The sequence below is a fragment of the Stegodyphus dumicola genome, chromosome X2, assembly GCF_044657685.1.
Source record: "Stegodyphus dumicola isolate Sdum_Otavi_A_Nest chromosome X2, ASM4465768v1".
NCBI lineage: Eukaryota > Metazoa > Arthropoda > Arachnida > Araneae > Eresidae > Stegodyphus > Stegodyphus dumicola.
In genome coordinates, this window is record NC_140781.1 from 8,553,741 (window position 1) to 8,569,036 (window position 15,296).

The 15,296-nt window shown below is 33.5% G+C and overlaps 1 protein-coding gene across 1 annotated transcript in view; it reads right to left on the bottom strand.

Moving 5' to 3' along the window:
- The window catches only part of mAChR-B (muscarinic acetylcholine receptor), a 207,924-nt gene that overhangs the window by 117,329 nt on the left and 75,299 nt on the right, over positions 1 to 15,296 (bottom strand). Inside the window, exon 2 of the mRNA XM_035357843.2 lies at positions 5,784 to 6,720. Within this exon, the coding sequence (XP_035213734.1) occupies positions 5,784 to 6,568 (785 nt within the window). The 5' untranslated portion in view covers positions 6,569 to 6,720. The remainder of the gene's footprint in view (positions 1 to 5,783; positions 6,721 to 15,296) is intronic.

Below are 15,296 nucleotides of genomic sequence, written 5' to 3' on the forward strand. Positions count from 1 at the left end.
CATATACAGAACTCCTACTGAAATTGCTTTTTCCTTCCGGCTTTCCAATTTCCATTTTTTTTAAAACCTGATTACGAAATTCTAATACAGATCTTCTGCTTTTAAAATAACGTATATGTGATATTTGGAAACCCGCTATAGAAAATGCATGGGAAATCATTAATTTCTGACTTGAATTTGGAAAGAGTTACTATTTTGAAATTATGCGATTTCAAGTCAGTTCAAGCCCAACATATCGAATCCGAGTTCAAATCCAGCTGAAAAATGCATTTCAACCAAAAGTTTCTTTTCAGTAGGTCACAAATATTACCTTCATTATTTGGCAACATATGTATTTGCACCCATTTTTACTGAGATTTAAATTTCTAACACCTGAAAGAAGTTTTTTTCCCTTGGAGTAGAAACATTACGTCCACTCAGTAAAAAAAAAAAAAAAAAAAAAAAAAAAAAAAAAAAAAAAAAACTGTGGTAATTTTTTTTGTATGTGTGTATACAACTATATGCAATATAATCAACAAAAATGTTCATCTTGGCAAAATACATTTGTGTCCAAAAGTTAAGAAATAAACAAAAAATACATGTTTCTCGAAAAAAACAACATGTAGCCACAAATTTTGCATCGCAATAAGTGTAGGAAACTTGTCCGCAGAAAAAAATATAGTCCGTACTTTTTGACAAGAAAATGTTAAAACCAAGAAAATGGTTAGTAAAAATAGCGCCATTTATGCAAAGGCTGGTTCTCTGTGTTCCGAACTTCAGAAGGAAAATCGAAGTAGGCAAAATTTGAAAGTTGAATTGACGACCTCATTTGAATAACGCCGGTGACTGGAAGATGATAAAATATTTTGAAAGAGATCAGGGAGTCAGAAGTAGTTCAAGCTCTAATTACTCTGGCATTTGCTGCCCATGAAACTTGTATTAGAGAGAAGCAAGTTCGTTGCAAAAATATATGGAGCGGCATTTAAGGATCACATTTGTTCAGAATGGCCGCTTTTTGCCTTCGGAATTTGTTCAGAATGCCCTTCGAAACTTGCAACATAAGAAAATAAGCTGTATCGCCTCAAGTTGCCTACAGACGGCTACATACACGTCCTGTTGTTTGCAAGATGACTAGTGGATTACGTCCAATTGATACGCTCACGCAGAGAGGCCCTCTTAAATTGGTTTCCAAATCACATCATCCGGAATACACAGTAATGGTTAGTATGCTATTTACGGCTGAATCATGGCTTGGTCTCGAAGTCTGCCTCCCGATGTTTATTGATTTAGAGAATGCTTAGAACTCGCTATCACGTCAGTAGCAATCTCGAAAGGCAAGTGTAGAGAAGCGCTTGATTAGAGATTGCTGTCGGCGCACGAATCTGCACATTTTCCTTCGCGGTACTGTGACTGCATGGCTGCACAGAGACCGCATCCTTATAAAACATATTCGCCATTTCGTGTGACCTTAGATACTGATGCCAGTTTTGTACATAATAAAGCTCATCTTAACAGAACCCTCAATGACTGCCAATTCTTAGACTATGAAACACTACTTCGTATGAAATAAGCATCGAGATTACCTGACTTAAAACTCATCAAGTATGCATGGAACATACTTGGAAGATGTTAACTTCTCTCCTGACACAGCCGGACAGTTTTACAAGCTGCGAATATGTCTGTATAAGCTGTATGTGGAGATTCATCATCCACCACCCTTTTAGTTCGGGCGACACTGTAGAGATATTAGGTATTTTGGACGCAGGAACGATGAAAAAATGCAACGATTTCTCCGGGGATCGAACCACGGACCTCTCAATTACGCGCTGATAGTGCAAACCACTACACCACGAAGGCTCACTAAGAAGGCGGAAAAAATACCTTATAACCTATTTAACAAAAATATGGTTTGAGAACAAATACATTGATAAAAATGATTAATTTAAAAAGGCGAATATTCTAGCCATATTTAGAACAAGCACATAATAATTATTTAGCATATTTATTAAGAAAAAAATTGGAAGAAATTTTGTTGTATGTGAAGTAACTTAGATCATATTTCTATGGAAACGTCTGCAAGAACTGAGAATGTTATCTTGCCGCTCTCGTAATGGCTTAGGTTCCCTGGAGTAGGTTGAATTATTTACAAAGCATAAAAATAACATAATTTCTTCTTTTTATTTAATAATACTTATGCTGAAGGAGGAGGAGGAAAATATGTTGCGAATTTTTGAATTGTTTTCAATAATTTCTTCATCATATCAGGTAAGTCTTCTACAATATTTTTAATAGAAACTGCCTGGTTCTCATTAAATTGAGAAGTTTCACTTGAAAAACGCCTAAGTCTGTCCTAGAAACTATGAGTTATTTGCTGGAACTTCTCTAGCATCATAATAGAATTTTGATATATATCAACTGCATTTTTTCCTTGATTTAAAAATTTATTCTGTTTTCCATTAAATAAAATTTCAAACATTAACAAGATATTATCTCATAACATATAATTATGAAACCTTTTCATCATCTTTCGTAAAGAATGAATGGTTTCATCCTTTAATTCGAGTATGAATTGAATAACAAAATTCCAGCTGCCATCAAACATGATAAAAGTTGAATAGCTTGAGACTATATGTTATAAGGTTTTTATGTTTAGTAATCAATTATCTTATCATTTTTAATCTTTATTGTTATTTCTACATTCGTCAGCTCCTGCCAGGCTGCAAATTAGTTAGCGTACTTTAAGGTATTTTCTCCCTCCTTTCCACAGGCCTTTGTGATGCAATTGGAAATACTATACTTGACATGTATTCAAGAGGTTCAGTCCCGCCGAGGGTATTGCACATCTTTCACCACTCCTACTACATAATAACATAATAACTCTATATAAGAAGAGAATTCTCAAATTAATGGAAAGCATTTTCCACTGACCGCTAACTTATTCCCGAAATAATTTTGTCCAGCTCTTATATTTACTTGAAGAGGCTTTAGCCTTAGCTAATCATGATTCGAGGGGCTTGAGCGAAAACTTTCCGTAGGACTTTTCCGTATGGACTTTTCCACTTCAACACAATTCGAAGGAACACAATTAAAGGAACAAAAACTTTAAAAACAAATTTATCAGCTGTTAATTATGATACTAGCAGATAAATATCAACTCGTATTAGGTAAAATAAGGGGAGAGGATAGTCAGAAGCTCTTATAGGAAGAGAGTGTAGGAAAACTGAAAGATCATAGAAACAAAATCTTTCTCTTAGAAGTATACAAATATCAAAAGATAATGTCTCATTTTTCCGGTGTTTGAATCTTCCTCAGAACCCTAAGAATTTATCTACATGAATTTTGTAATTAATGTGCAAAAGAAATTATTTTGTTGAAGAATACATAAATGAGCCATTAGACTTAAAAATTTGGCAAAACGGCAACTTCAGTGTGGAGCAGATTTTGAATAGAATTCTGCCTATTTCGAAAGCAATGAGACACAGGTCTGTCTTCTACAAAAGTAACTATTTGGGAACTAACTAACTCGGGAACTATTTTTATATTGAAAGCAATGGGCGAAGAAAAATGAACAGGATATATAAAATGTAAAAGTGGCTGCCGTTCCTTTTTTTCTCGTCTGTGGAAGATGGACCTGCTGCGTTTGATCTCCGTCGAAATCGATAGAGTTTTATTTAAAATCTAAGGCAACTAAGGCTTCGTTTTCGTCCAGTTTTAAATTTTATATTGGCATGCTTCTCTGCATTAGAATTTCATATTACCTTTAGAATTTTTGAAACGGAAATTTTTCATTTTCTGACCTGTCTGGATCTGTTAGCAGTAAAACTGTAAGGATGAAAAATGTAACTTAACGATGTTTCCAGTTGCAAAGCACCAATGTGATGCTAGTATCCTTTTAAGGTCTTTAAGGCACGGAGTGGAACTGGTAATTTAACTGTATCTGAGGCAATACTGAAAGCACAAAGACTGTGCAGAAATGATGCGAGATTACGTATTTAAAAGTATGTCAGAACTAGAAATCAAAAAAAGGTTTCTAGTTAAAACAAGATAATGATTCTAAACGCACGGCTAAGTTACAGAAGAGTAATTTCTATGCAATTTTCTAATCGAACTTATCTATATCATTGTTCATCCAAATTACATGAAAGAATAATAACTATCTCCTAGTAATAAGGCTTAAATGTCATTGATTCGCTTCAGTGTAGCTTATCGTAATGAAGAATTATTTTAAGGATGATGACGATACCATTGATATATTATGTTTTAAGATTTCATTTCTGTAACAAATCTTTTAAGTTTCAAGATTGAAAGATTATTTTTTACACTGGATTTCTTATGATAAATTCATTGAGATGATTTTACTAATTTTCTGATAGGGAAGACCTAAAACAGGTTATAAGAAATATTGCCCTTTTTTATATATTTGTAAGTTTTCATTACTTTAACAGTGTTCCTTCTTTCTACTTTCATGGTTCTTCTTCTGGACAAGAAATTAAAAGTTTTGTATATCTGATTATGTAAATATCCTTGCTATTTAACCTGGCAACGAATATATTGATTTAAAGAAAATAGTGAGCCAAGTTTTCCCTGTTTGCTTATCTTTCTCGGTTTTATAACTTTGCCTCGAGTAAATTTTTGAATGAAGAATCGGTCCAGGCAACGTTACTGGATACGTTTCCTTCTAGCGAGCTGAATAGTAATTTAGGCTAAAAAGACACTCTTAAAATTGACTAATGAGCATGTGAGTAATGATGTTACTTATGCCAAAGTTGGTGTGGCTTGTAAATAACTTATAAAATATATCTGTATCGAGCACATAATTAGTTTCCTTCTAGGTGAAACATTTTTAATTTATTTTGTAAGTTAAACAATATACAATTAAATATTTAACTATTAAATATTTAACTTGCGTTTTAATTTACTCTTAACCAAAGCTTGTTGTGTAGTACTCATACAAAGGCCTATAAGTTTGGGGTCTGATTAATGAGGAAAATTAGAGTGTAACTAGATACCTATCTTTTCCATCTGGTAGGTAAGAATATGTTGCTTAAATGTATCTTCTGTAAGTTAAAGATGTTACCTAAACTGAAACATTTTACTTCAAAATTTTTGTGACACAGCTATGCCTTAAATATTGTTACGAATTTTGTACATAAATAGATAATTTTGGTGAAACTGTTGTGTTTTTCTGTATAATGTAATATGAAAAGCTAACAGAAATGATGCTCAACCGGAAAATTAAGAATACAGGGAAAGTCTGCTTGAGTAAATGGCCATCTCACTAATCTGGAGAAGTGCAACTACTATAAGTTTGAAGTGTAACTACTGATTGTACTCTGTGATATTGTGAACACCTGTACGAACATTTATGTGGAAAGCGCCAGAACTCTGAAGTGTTTCTTTTGATAAAATAAATTTCATCAACCTATCATCGGATCTGTGTGCATTCAAACTATTATTACGAACCGCGTACGCACGCAATAATATCATTTTTCGTTTTTATTTAAAAGTGATTTATGCGAAGTGATTAGAAAGAAATAAACTGAATAATGTCTGTAATAGGCTCACATTATTTGAAAAATTGTAATTATATAAATTGTATTTACTGTATCTATGTTTCTTTTTATAGTTTTGTATATTATTGCATGAAAATGTTAAAATTAACTATTTTACTTTATTTACACTCGACGCATAGTCAGGTGCATACAGATTAATTTTTTACGTAAAATTATGAAGATAATTTGAAATAAATGCACTATTCTGATGCTTAGCAAGAGCAAAGAATATACATATAAATATATTCTTACCTGTATATACCCCAATACAGCCAGAAGAGTACAAATAATGTACAGTAGAAGTAACCGATGATGAGAGATGTGTTGAATACGGGATCTTTGAGGAACTGCACTTCGCATTCTCCATCTTCAAGGTCTCTATATCCAATGAAATGTTCCCATCCCATAATGCTGATGAAAAACACCAAGAAAGGAACAATCCATGTTACAGCAACCATCCACATAACTTTAGTCTTTGTTCTCCAACTTCTGTATCTTGCCGCTATTTTTACTGAGCAAAATCTGTCTATCGTAATCAAAAGTACAGTATATATGGAGACCAGGCAAACTGTATGATCGGTGGCCAACCATAGATCGCAGGTGATCGGACCAAGGTCCCATCTGCCCATCAAGACATACACAGCATAAAAAGGCATCGATATTATTCCAATGCATAAATCAGATACTGCCAGAGAGCCGATGAAGTAATTACTTGGTTGTCTTATGCTACGTTCTACAGCAAAAGCCGCTAGAACAAGAATATTGCCAGCTACAGTAATAATAATGCATAAACCAATCATAACGCCAATGAATATGGTGAACCATAAAGAGAAGGGCAGTACCCATGGATCACTTCCAGTGCTTTTGATGCTGGTATCATTAATATCGCTAATGGAGGGCATATGTCCTAAGGAGTTACTTGACGTATTAGTATGGTTTATATATGGTTCTTTCTGGAGTACTATGGATGCCTCTGTAGCACGCACTGTGTAGTTTGCTGAAGAGGCCTGGAAAAGTGCCATCGGTATGGGATACATTGCAATATCTTATAAGATGAAATCAGTGGCAAGAATACATTTTATTTATCTTGAGATGACAGAATAAGGATTTATATTAAGTCTTCATATTGACACGCTCAGCACATAACTTCGATGGAAATTCATTTCCATATTCATGTGAAGCTTGTACACTGAAAAGATAAAAGGACAATAATTAGTAAAGCAACAGACGTTATCTCATTTCTTTTACAGTACATCAGTGCATAGTTTATGTATAGAGATATTTCCGTAAACGCGTCAGTTGTTTTTGTAAGTGCAAACTTATCTTTCTCTTAAATTATTAGAACCATTCAAGAGGAATTGCCAGGTGTATGAAGTATGCGATATTTTCTGTTATGTTGAGAGAAATGAAAATCAGTTTTAGTATGACATCTAAGGTGTACAAGTTATTTGAGAAACTACGTCATTTTTAAACTTCTAGGTTATCGGTACTAAAGATTCTAATCCAATTCTAATCAAAGAAAGTTGTCTGTACTAATCCAAAACCGCACGAAGTCTGAAAAACCAAAAGTGTGCATATTTTTCCTTCAAACAAGTTAAGGTGACTTTTTTATTTTGAATTATATGTTCAAACATGGTCATAATTTCATTGTATTTTTGAGATTAAATTTCAACACTATTTAATATTACATCCGATCTATCTAATTAATTTCAAAACCATAAAACGGTAATTTTGCGCAAATCTTACTACTGCTTAAGTCGTATCTTTTAAATACTAGTCGTTATATCACGCCAAGTGCGTCTCTTTTAGCAAAACGAGTTACTCTTAGAAAACCGTATTGTTTCACATCGTGTTCGTCTCCCTGTAATATTTGTAAAGAACACTGCGAAAAGAATATGATTCAGCGCCTGAAGTGCAAAGGATGGGTACACGACTTATGTGCTAGAGTTGGTAAGAAAATGAAAAATTATCTTTGGGATCACTGTTGTAATTAATTGTAAAAATAAATTAATTGAAAAAAAGAAAGTTTTATTATAATTGACCTATTTTAAACGTAGTACGACTTTAGCTATAAGACTTAGAATACTGGTTGCCTATGTCGTGTTAAGTTCGCGTTCCTAAATTTTACCCAAGGGAGTAGAGTGTATGGAATTTTATTGTAATAAATATCAGCAACGACAAAATATTATTTACCACCAAGTATAATTTTCCTTTTTTATTGATCCAAAGATTTATACCTATCTTTTCTTATGGGGTACGACTTAACGCAACCTTACCCTAAATTTGAAATATGGCTTTAATTCATTTTAAAATAAGAAAACTATTTTTGATGCTTTCTTTAAAACTGCACTATTCAGACATAACATTCGTTAACAAGGTTTTGAAAGGTACCAAGGCTGTATCTATGCAGTACAAGTTTTCGTTTTCTAATAGCTCTTTCCCTTTACATCCATTTAAAATTAGAAAATTATAAAAGCTTGCTTCATCTGGTAATCGAATCTAATATCTCATCATCTATAAATTCTCATATACAGGAACATATATTTCTCATATACAGGAAGTACAGGGAATGAGTTCTATCTCTACTATTCTGAGAGTTATGTTCTGTTCTGTTCTGTCTTCATTTGAATGCCTTGGTTTGGATGGGAATCCAAAACCTCATAGACAAACACGAGATTTTATTTCATTGCAACAACCCAAGCAATATATTTCCCTTTCCTCATATGTGTTGCATATTTCCTAAACTTAAAACACTCTTACAAAGTTTTGGTGAACTTAAGACAATCTTAATATTTCCCTCAAATTAGTATAGCAAGTCTTTTTTTTTCTGTTAGCCGGCTACCTCTATATTAGGGAAAAAATAAGCAGCTGCCGAAATAAGCACTGTTTTCGAGGTATCTTCAAAATATAGCTCTGGAAGTTTAGTTTCTTTTATCGAAGGACCTTTTTTATGTTACTGCCTTTTAAAGTTATCGGAGTTGTGTTTCGACGTCTCGCGTTTTTAACCTGATTGAAAGGTCTTACTTCATCGTTGTGATGCCGAACTTTAATAGATTATTCTTTTCTCTATTTCTAAGGCTGAGGAAGAGTTTTCTTGAAAGAATGAAAGAGTTTTTTATATTAAATTACGGTATCCTGATGTTGCACTTTGGCATCACGTAGAAGTAGTTTTTTGACTTCGTGCAGGTTTTAATTTCTTTTTTCTCTATAAAAAGATTAGATTTACTTTCGATTTCAGGACTTAATGATTTCAACTATTTTCGCTTCGTTTCATTGAAAAAATATTTGCGATATCAAAAATTAAGTCTGAATTGTAGTGTAGGAGCTTTTAAAGCTTGAATTCGAGATAAAACATTAAAAATTTCATAATTATTTGAATTTGCGACCTACCTTCCTTACGCACTTTTAATTGCTGATGCACTTGCTGATTTAACAAAAAGAAAATGTCTCGGTAAAAGTTCCCGAAATGAGTGACAGGCCATGTAATTTTATTACAGGAGAGATAATTGTTTCATGTTGCTTTGTGACAAGTATCACCTCACCAGTGGTCGAATGGTTAAGCCCGCTGAATACGGAGAGTTCAACCTGCGTTCGATCCCAGGCGAAACGGATAGCTGATTGTCTGTTTTGAGGGCTTTTCTATGTGTAACGATATAGGAACCAGTTTTCCTTAGAAAATCCTTTATGAAGGTATCCCTCTTCTTAGATAACCTAACAGTGCTTCTCCATATTTAATAACCTAATCTGTGATAAGTGTTGTGTAGCATTCCATCTATAAAAATCAATAGACTTCAGCTGAATTAAAAGATTTAATTGCAAGCAAAATTACGTGAAAGGCTAATCAAATCCAAGATGCAAGTCGTTTAATAAAATAATTTAAAGAAGTCTTTTCAACTTCACTTATGTGATACAGCGTCATATCGACACAGAAGTTCACCAGAGCGGTAAACTCGCTAAAAACTGGCAGTTCATTCGGGATTCGAATCTCTATGAAAGGGCTGGCTGCATGGGCATTTTCTGGGTTTCTCTCAAGTGTAACGTGCATTAGAGCCACTAAGAAAGTCCTCCATGAAGGCATTCCTTCCTTTATGCAAATAGCTATCGAATGCTTTGTCATAATCCAATAAGCCAAGCTAAACCATATCAACATAGGAAGCTACGTGCCTGTTAAACAACATATTTGACATGTCCCTTTCGCAAAATAAGAGAAGGTCGGAAAACTCATGAAGAAGATGCAGGGCAATGACGTTACTGAACCTTCTTCTAGTCCCTGGACATTACCGATAGTGTTATTACTGAAGATTTGTTAAAAGACTTTCAAATTCGCATTCCGTTAATTCGCCGAACAGAAAAGTAAAAGTTTCTGCGGACTGATGAGTATGAATAAGCGTTTAAATATTTGAAGAACACCTTGATTTTTCCTGCACTAGCTTATTTCTAATCTAAATATGATTTCATTCCCGATATAGGAGCTAGCTATGAAGAGATTGGAGACGTTAATAATGGAGAGATTCTTTTACAGGAAATCGACTGGCAAGAGCGTGTTATTTCTTTTTCAGTTAACATCTTTCAAAGCCAGAAATAAATTACTCTGTCATCTGAAAATAATTGTTATCCATTGTGAAAGCAGTAGAATACTTTCGTTCTTATCTGTATGGCCTCAAATTCTTTCTACTCAACGAAATGTCTAAATAAGTCGGCAACTTAATTTCAAAAGTCCGAGGAAGAGGAAATAGCTAAATGGGTGTTGCGGTTACAAACGCACGACATGTAAATTCGGTATCATAAAGGAACTTTGCCTGAAATTTCTGATTCATCTTTTAGAATATTCTGTGCAGAAAAGTGCAAATACTGTTCAAAACGCCCAGGAAAAATGCAGCTTTTGTTTCCCAGTAGTGGACAAGTTAACATGAGACGCCAAAACGTCAAAGACTGGTCCCTGGTGCAAGCAAATCGAGAGCATTAATTTAAGCACTAATTGAATGAAAACTCACTTGGCAAGCTATGAAACCCTTTAGTTGGATTACAAAAATATATTGGGCATTACGAGAGTTACTTCTCCTGCCAAATCACCAAATGTTCTTTACCGCTAATGGGAGACCAATGAAATAATGAGTTTCAGGTGGCAACTCATTTTACCGAGATTTCGAATATTCAGAGTTCTGTCAGAACTTCAGAATCTACTTCTGGGACAAACCCAAGGCACATATAGAAAAAATGGTACAAATTCTGAGATGTTAGTAAATCCTGTGAAGTTCCGCAGACACGTACGCAAATGAGATTACAGTATCGACAGTTCAGGAGCACTGTTCGAAAGTATCCTTCCGAGTATTCTCGTACCGTTACCTCGAACAACTAAAGTACGTATCAGTTGTCATGGACTACTTTATTAAGTGGCAGAAAAATCTGTGGCCATATCTGATCAAAATACATTAACTGACGTAAACGTTGTAGTAGAGAAGGGGATTCCCCCCCCCAAAAGCCCTTTCTTGCTCGCTTTGATTCAGAGAAGAATTTCAGAGCTGCGATATTGAAAGCACTACGTAGAATTCTTGGTATAGAAATGAAGTAAATCACTCCTTCATAGTCGGAACACAAGGTGGAGAGATCTATCACTATTCGTATCTCGGAGTCAACGCAACTGGGACCAAAAATCTGCCTTTATAACTTGCTAGCGTGTCGCAGTGAAGTTAACGAGAGCATTAGAGTTTCTCTTAATAAATAATTTTAGCAGTGATTTTCATCTGAAGAGTAACCTGCTATTCAGACGACCGCAGCATGCGCTCTTTTTGCCTGAGCAGTACCTGGGAAATCAGCAGGTTCGTCAGAAAAAGGATCAACACAGGAACCGAAAGGACAAAGATAAGATACGACGCCAAAAGAAAGGGTATCAAATCTGTCGGCGGAACCCCCAAGCGTCAATGAGGGATCTCCCCCACGTTGCAGACACTCTAAGAGTGATCCGTGTGTCTCATAAGGAAACTGAACAGAGTGGTGGTACGTACACAAAACACTCCTTCTTCCAAACGAAACTTAATGACAACGGTCGGCTTGCACCTTACAATGATAAAAAAAGGCTTAGTTGCTCCTGTTCTAGGTTAGCACTAGACGGGACGTGCAGTCATTAAGGGGACGGTGGACTTAAAAATAACTAAAAATCAACCAAAATATTGAATTTGTTTTTTTACTCTCGTAATATTCCATATAGTACATAACTTACATCGTATGCAAAAAACCGAGTTTAAATATTCAGTTTTTAAAGAAGTTACAAGCATTTAAAATCTGTAAGCAACGTAAACTTTGCCCTTTAAATTTTGGAGAAAATATTAAAAAAAAAATTATTTCAACAGTTATTTACTGATGTTATAATTTATGTAATTGCCCCAAAGAAGTGTTTATTTCTAAAAAAAAGGCTAGAAATGACAGTATTGACAACTATTAATGAATTAACTGTGGTTATGTAAATGCTATACGTGTAGAACAGGAAGAAACAAACTCGTTTTCCTTACTCGTTACAAAAAAGCGTGATCAACGTCGCTTTAAATGTAACAAATGAAAGTAAAACATATGATGCGAGTGAATTTTAAAAGTTTCATTGGATATAATGCATAAATTGTTTCTACTTCTAATTTCGAATCACATACCAATTTGCGATATGTTTATTTTTCTCACATTTAATATTATGAGGTTAAAAATAATTAAATGATACGAAAATGTTATCTAGTGTCTATATATTCATATCATAATTATCAAGTTAATTTGCTATTTTTCATGACCATGTATGTTTGAAGAAAAACTTTAAATTCGGTTTTCTCAAAACAAATTTTTTCGCAGTTTGTATGTCTTGAAAATGCTCCATGCGTCTCATTTTTTGTTAAAAATGAATGATATTTGGATATATTATCTTGTTATATGTTACAGTAGATCTGTGTATGCATTTTTGGATAAGAGGTTATTAAGAAGTTTAAACTTGTGATAATGTTTAGAAAAAGGTGACAATTTTCCGAAAACTGGGTTTAAGTTCACAAAAATACTTTTTAAAAATTTCTGATCCATCATATTCAATAACGAATACACAAAAACTTTTGTCAAGTTTTTATAACTAACTTGAAGGAAAAATTGGGAAAAAATATTGAAAATTAGCGCGCAAGGAGCATTTTAAATCTTTAATTAAAATAATTAACTATTTGTTTAAAAATTTTTACTTAAAGTAAATTGAAATTTTGAACATATATTTTTAAACTGATGTTATAATACGTATAGGAGTAAAATTTCTTGGTGAAAGCACAAAAACTAAAAAACTAATTTTTAAAGTCCACCGTCCCCTTAAGGAGGAAGCGATGCTATAAACTTCTGTAAATATTTTAATAAATTTGATTGTATTGTTTTCGTGTGCTGTTGTAAAGTTTTATGTTGTTTATATTTTTACTTGTTTGTTTATTTGTTGAATTTTATGTAATAATTTTAAAGTATATTTGTGTGTTACTGAAGTTGTGCTAAAGTATTTTGCATGCGTTCAATTTCTTATACACAATTGTAGAGCTTGTCATTCTGAATCCAACAGCGCGTAATTTCTGATAGTTTGTCGAATAAATCTTAAGATAATGAAACAAAAATCCTCTCAAAAAGTCTTCGTTAGAATTTTTGTCGCCAAATTGCCTACATTTGGCTACTAGTTTGACAACTTAGCAACTTTTTTTTAAATTTCTGGGATATGAATTTCGAAGATAGACTCAATTGAAAGAATATATTCTTATGAAAGTTGTATCAAAGGTACTATACTTTATTTGCTACAACCTGAACTTAAAATTTGCAGTTTCCATCTATATTTTATTATTTTACTGTGTTCGGAAAGTACTATAAACTTTGCTATTCTTAATAACATAAAACAACTGTTTTTAAAAATATAAAATTTACATATATTTAAAATTTTAAAGGTTCAAAACAATAATGTGACTATACTAAATATATTACAAGTGAAAATATTTTGAATAAGCTTGTAATTTAAGATTAATCTTGGGCGCAAGCTGATATTGCATTTTCACATGCCGTAAAATGTTATATAGTTTTCAGCATTATTAAATAAATTTTTTTCATATTTTATATGCTTAGTCACATTTTCAGATAGAACAATATTTCATTTGACTTCAGTTAAAAAAATTATTTGTTTCCTGTTTATATATTTTGAGATATAGTAGTTTGAAATGGTTCAATTTTCTTCAAGTTTTAAGCCTTTTAAGGAAGTATGACCCCTTAAAAGCGATTTTTCCAGAAGCTTCTACAAACCCGGGCATGAGTTAATGACAGTTATAATATTTGCTATATACTTTTACTATTGCAACAAGTTTCTCGGTTTCTTTTTGCTCATGAGGTGTAATGAACTGAAGCAAAATCTCCATGAATCCGTAGCTCTTAAGTGTATCATGGAATTCACTTTCATTAACCCCTTAACTGCCGCGGGCGTATATATACGCCGTGCTCAGCCGATGCGTTAACTGCCCCAGGCGTATATATACGTCCTTCCAAACTGCTATCATTTGCTTTGCGCTGCTACACCTAAAATTATTCGCAAAGTTAACGCATCGGCTGCGCATCTGGGCGCATCTGGGGCAGTTAACGCATCGGCTGAGCAAGGCGTATTTATACGCCCGCGGCAGTTAAGGGGTTAAAGCTAGTTAAGACCCTGCAGTGTTAATATTTCAGTTACAGAGCTTCTTGATACAGCTCATGGTTTATATCTCTCTTGCTCCCGCTAGATTCGTCGATGAAAATACTGCAAAAGACTATTAGCAGTCTTACACTCAAACCAATCCCTGATGTAAAACGGAAAAGCGGATTTGAGCCACTGAGGCATCCAAAGCCTAAGATGAATTTTGTATGTTGTTTGAGAAGCACTGCAAGGAGTACGTCAAGAGGCTAATTCTTGAAAATTTGAAACTTAAATTTGGTAACGTGGTGTAATGTAGTTATGAAATAAACTTCACAATTAAGCAGTTTTGCATGTCCCGATATAAACTGTGCAGTCACTTTCATAAATGATCGGAAAATTGATTCTATCAATGAAAACTCAATATGAACATGTATTTGAAAACCATAAACTAACATGAGAAATACTTCTAAAGTCAGACATATTTTGGTTGCTTACATTCGAACAAGAAACAGTTCTATTTAAGAATAAGAAGCACCTTGTTTATGACGTAAAACATGAATTCATAACAAACTTTAAGTAAAACTTTACAAAGCAATTATTTCAAGCAAAACGTTAAGGCAGATTTTTATTTTATCACTATAAATATTTCCTTTGCATTGCTGAAGAGAAATTCAAGCATCTGTCTACAGTTCTATTGTACATCTGTCTGTTTAAGAAACGTTCGTTTTCCTTTTAAATACTATACATGTATTACGAAATACTACTTCAACAGAACTGCTTAATGATACCTGGTATTAGAAAAGTTCCAGAGATGATGGAACAAGTTTTTATCTGGCGTATTGCAAGTAACAGCGAAACACATTCTTAAAAATATATCTTCATTAGATTTCCTGTCATATATATATGCATAAATAAATTATAAAATAGTGTTTCAAACGTTTTATAAATTTTTGCAACCTTTACAATATCGGTACTGAGTACAAGAAGGAATTCTTGAAAATGTGAAGCTTATTAAAGCGCAGTCTGAATCTGCGATGACTCAGGAACTCACTTACTATTCTAGCAATAGTATCTATAAAGTATAGAGCTGCATTTATATTCAGGATAAATAAAAT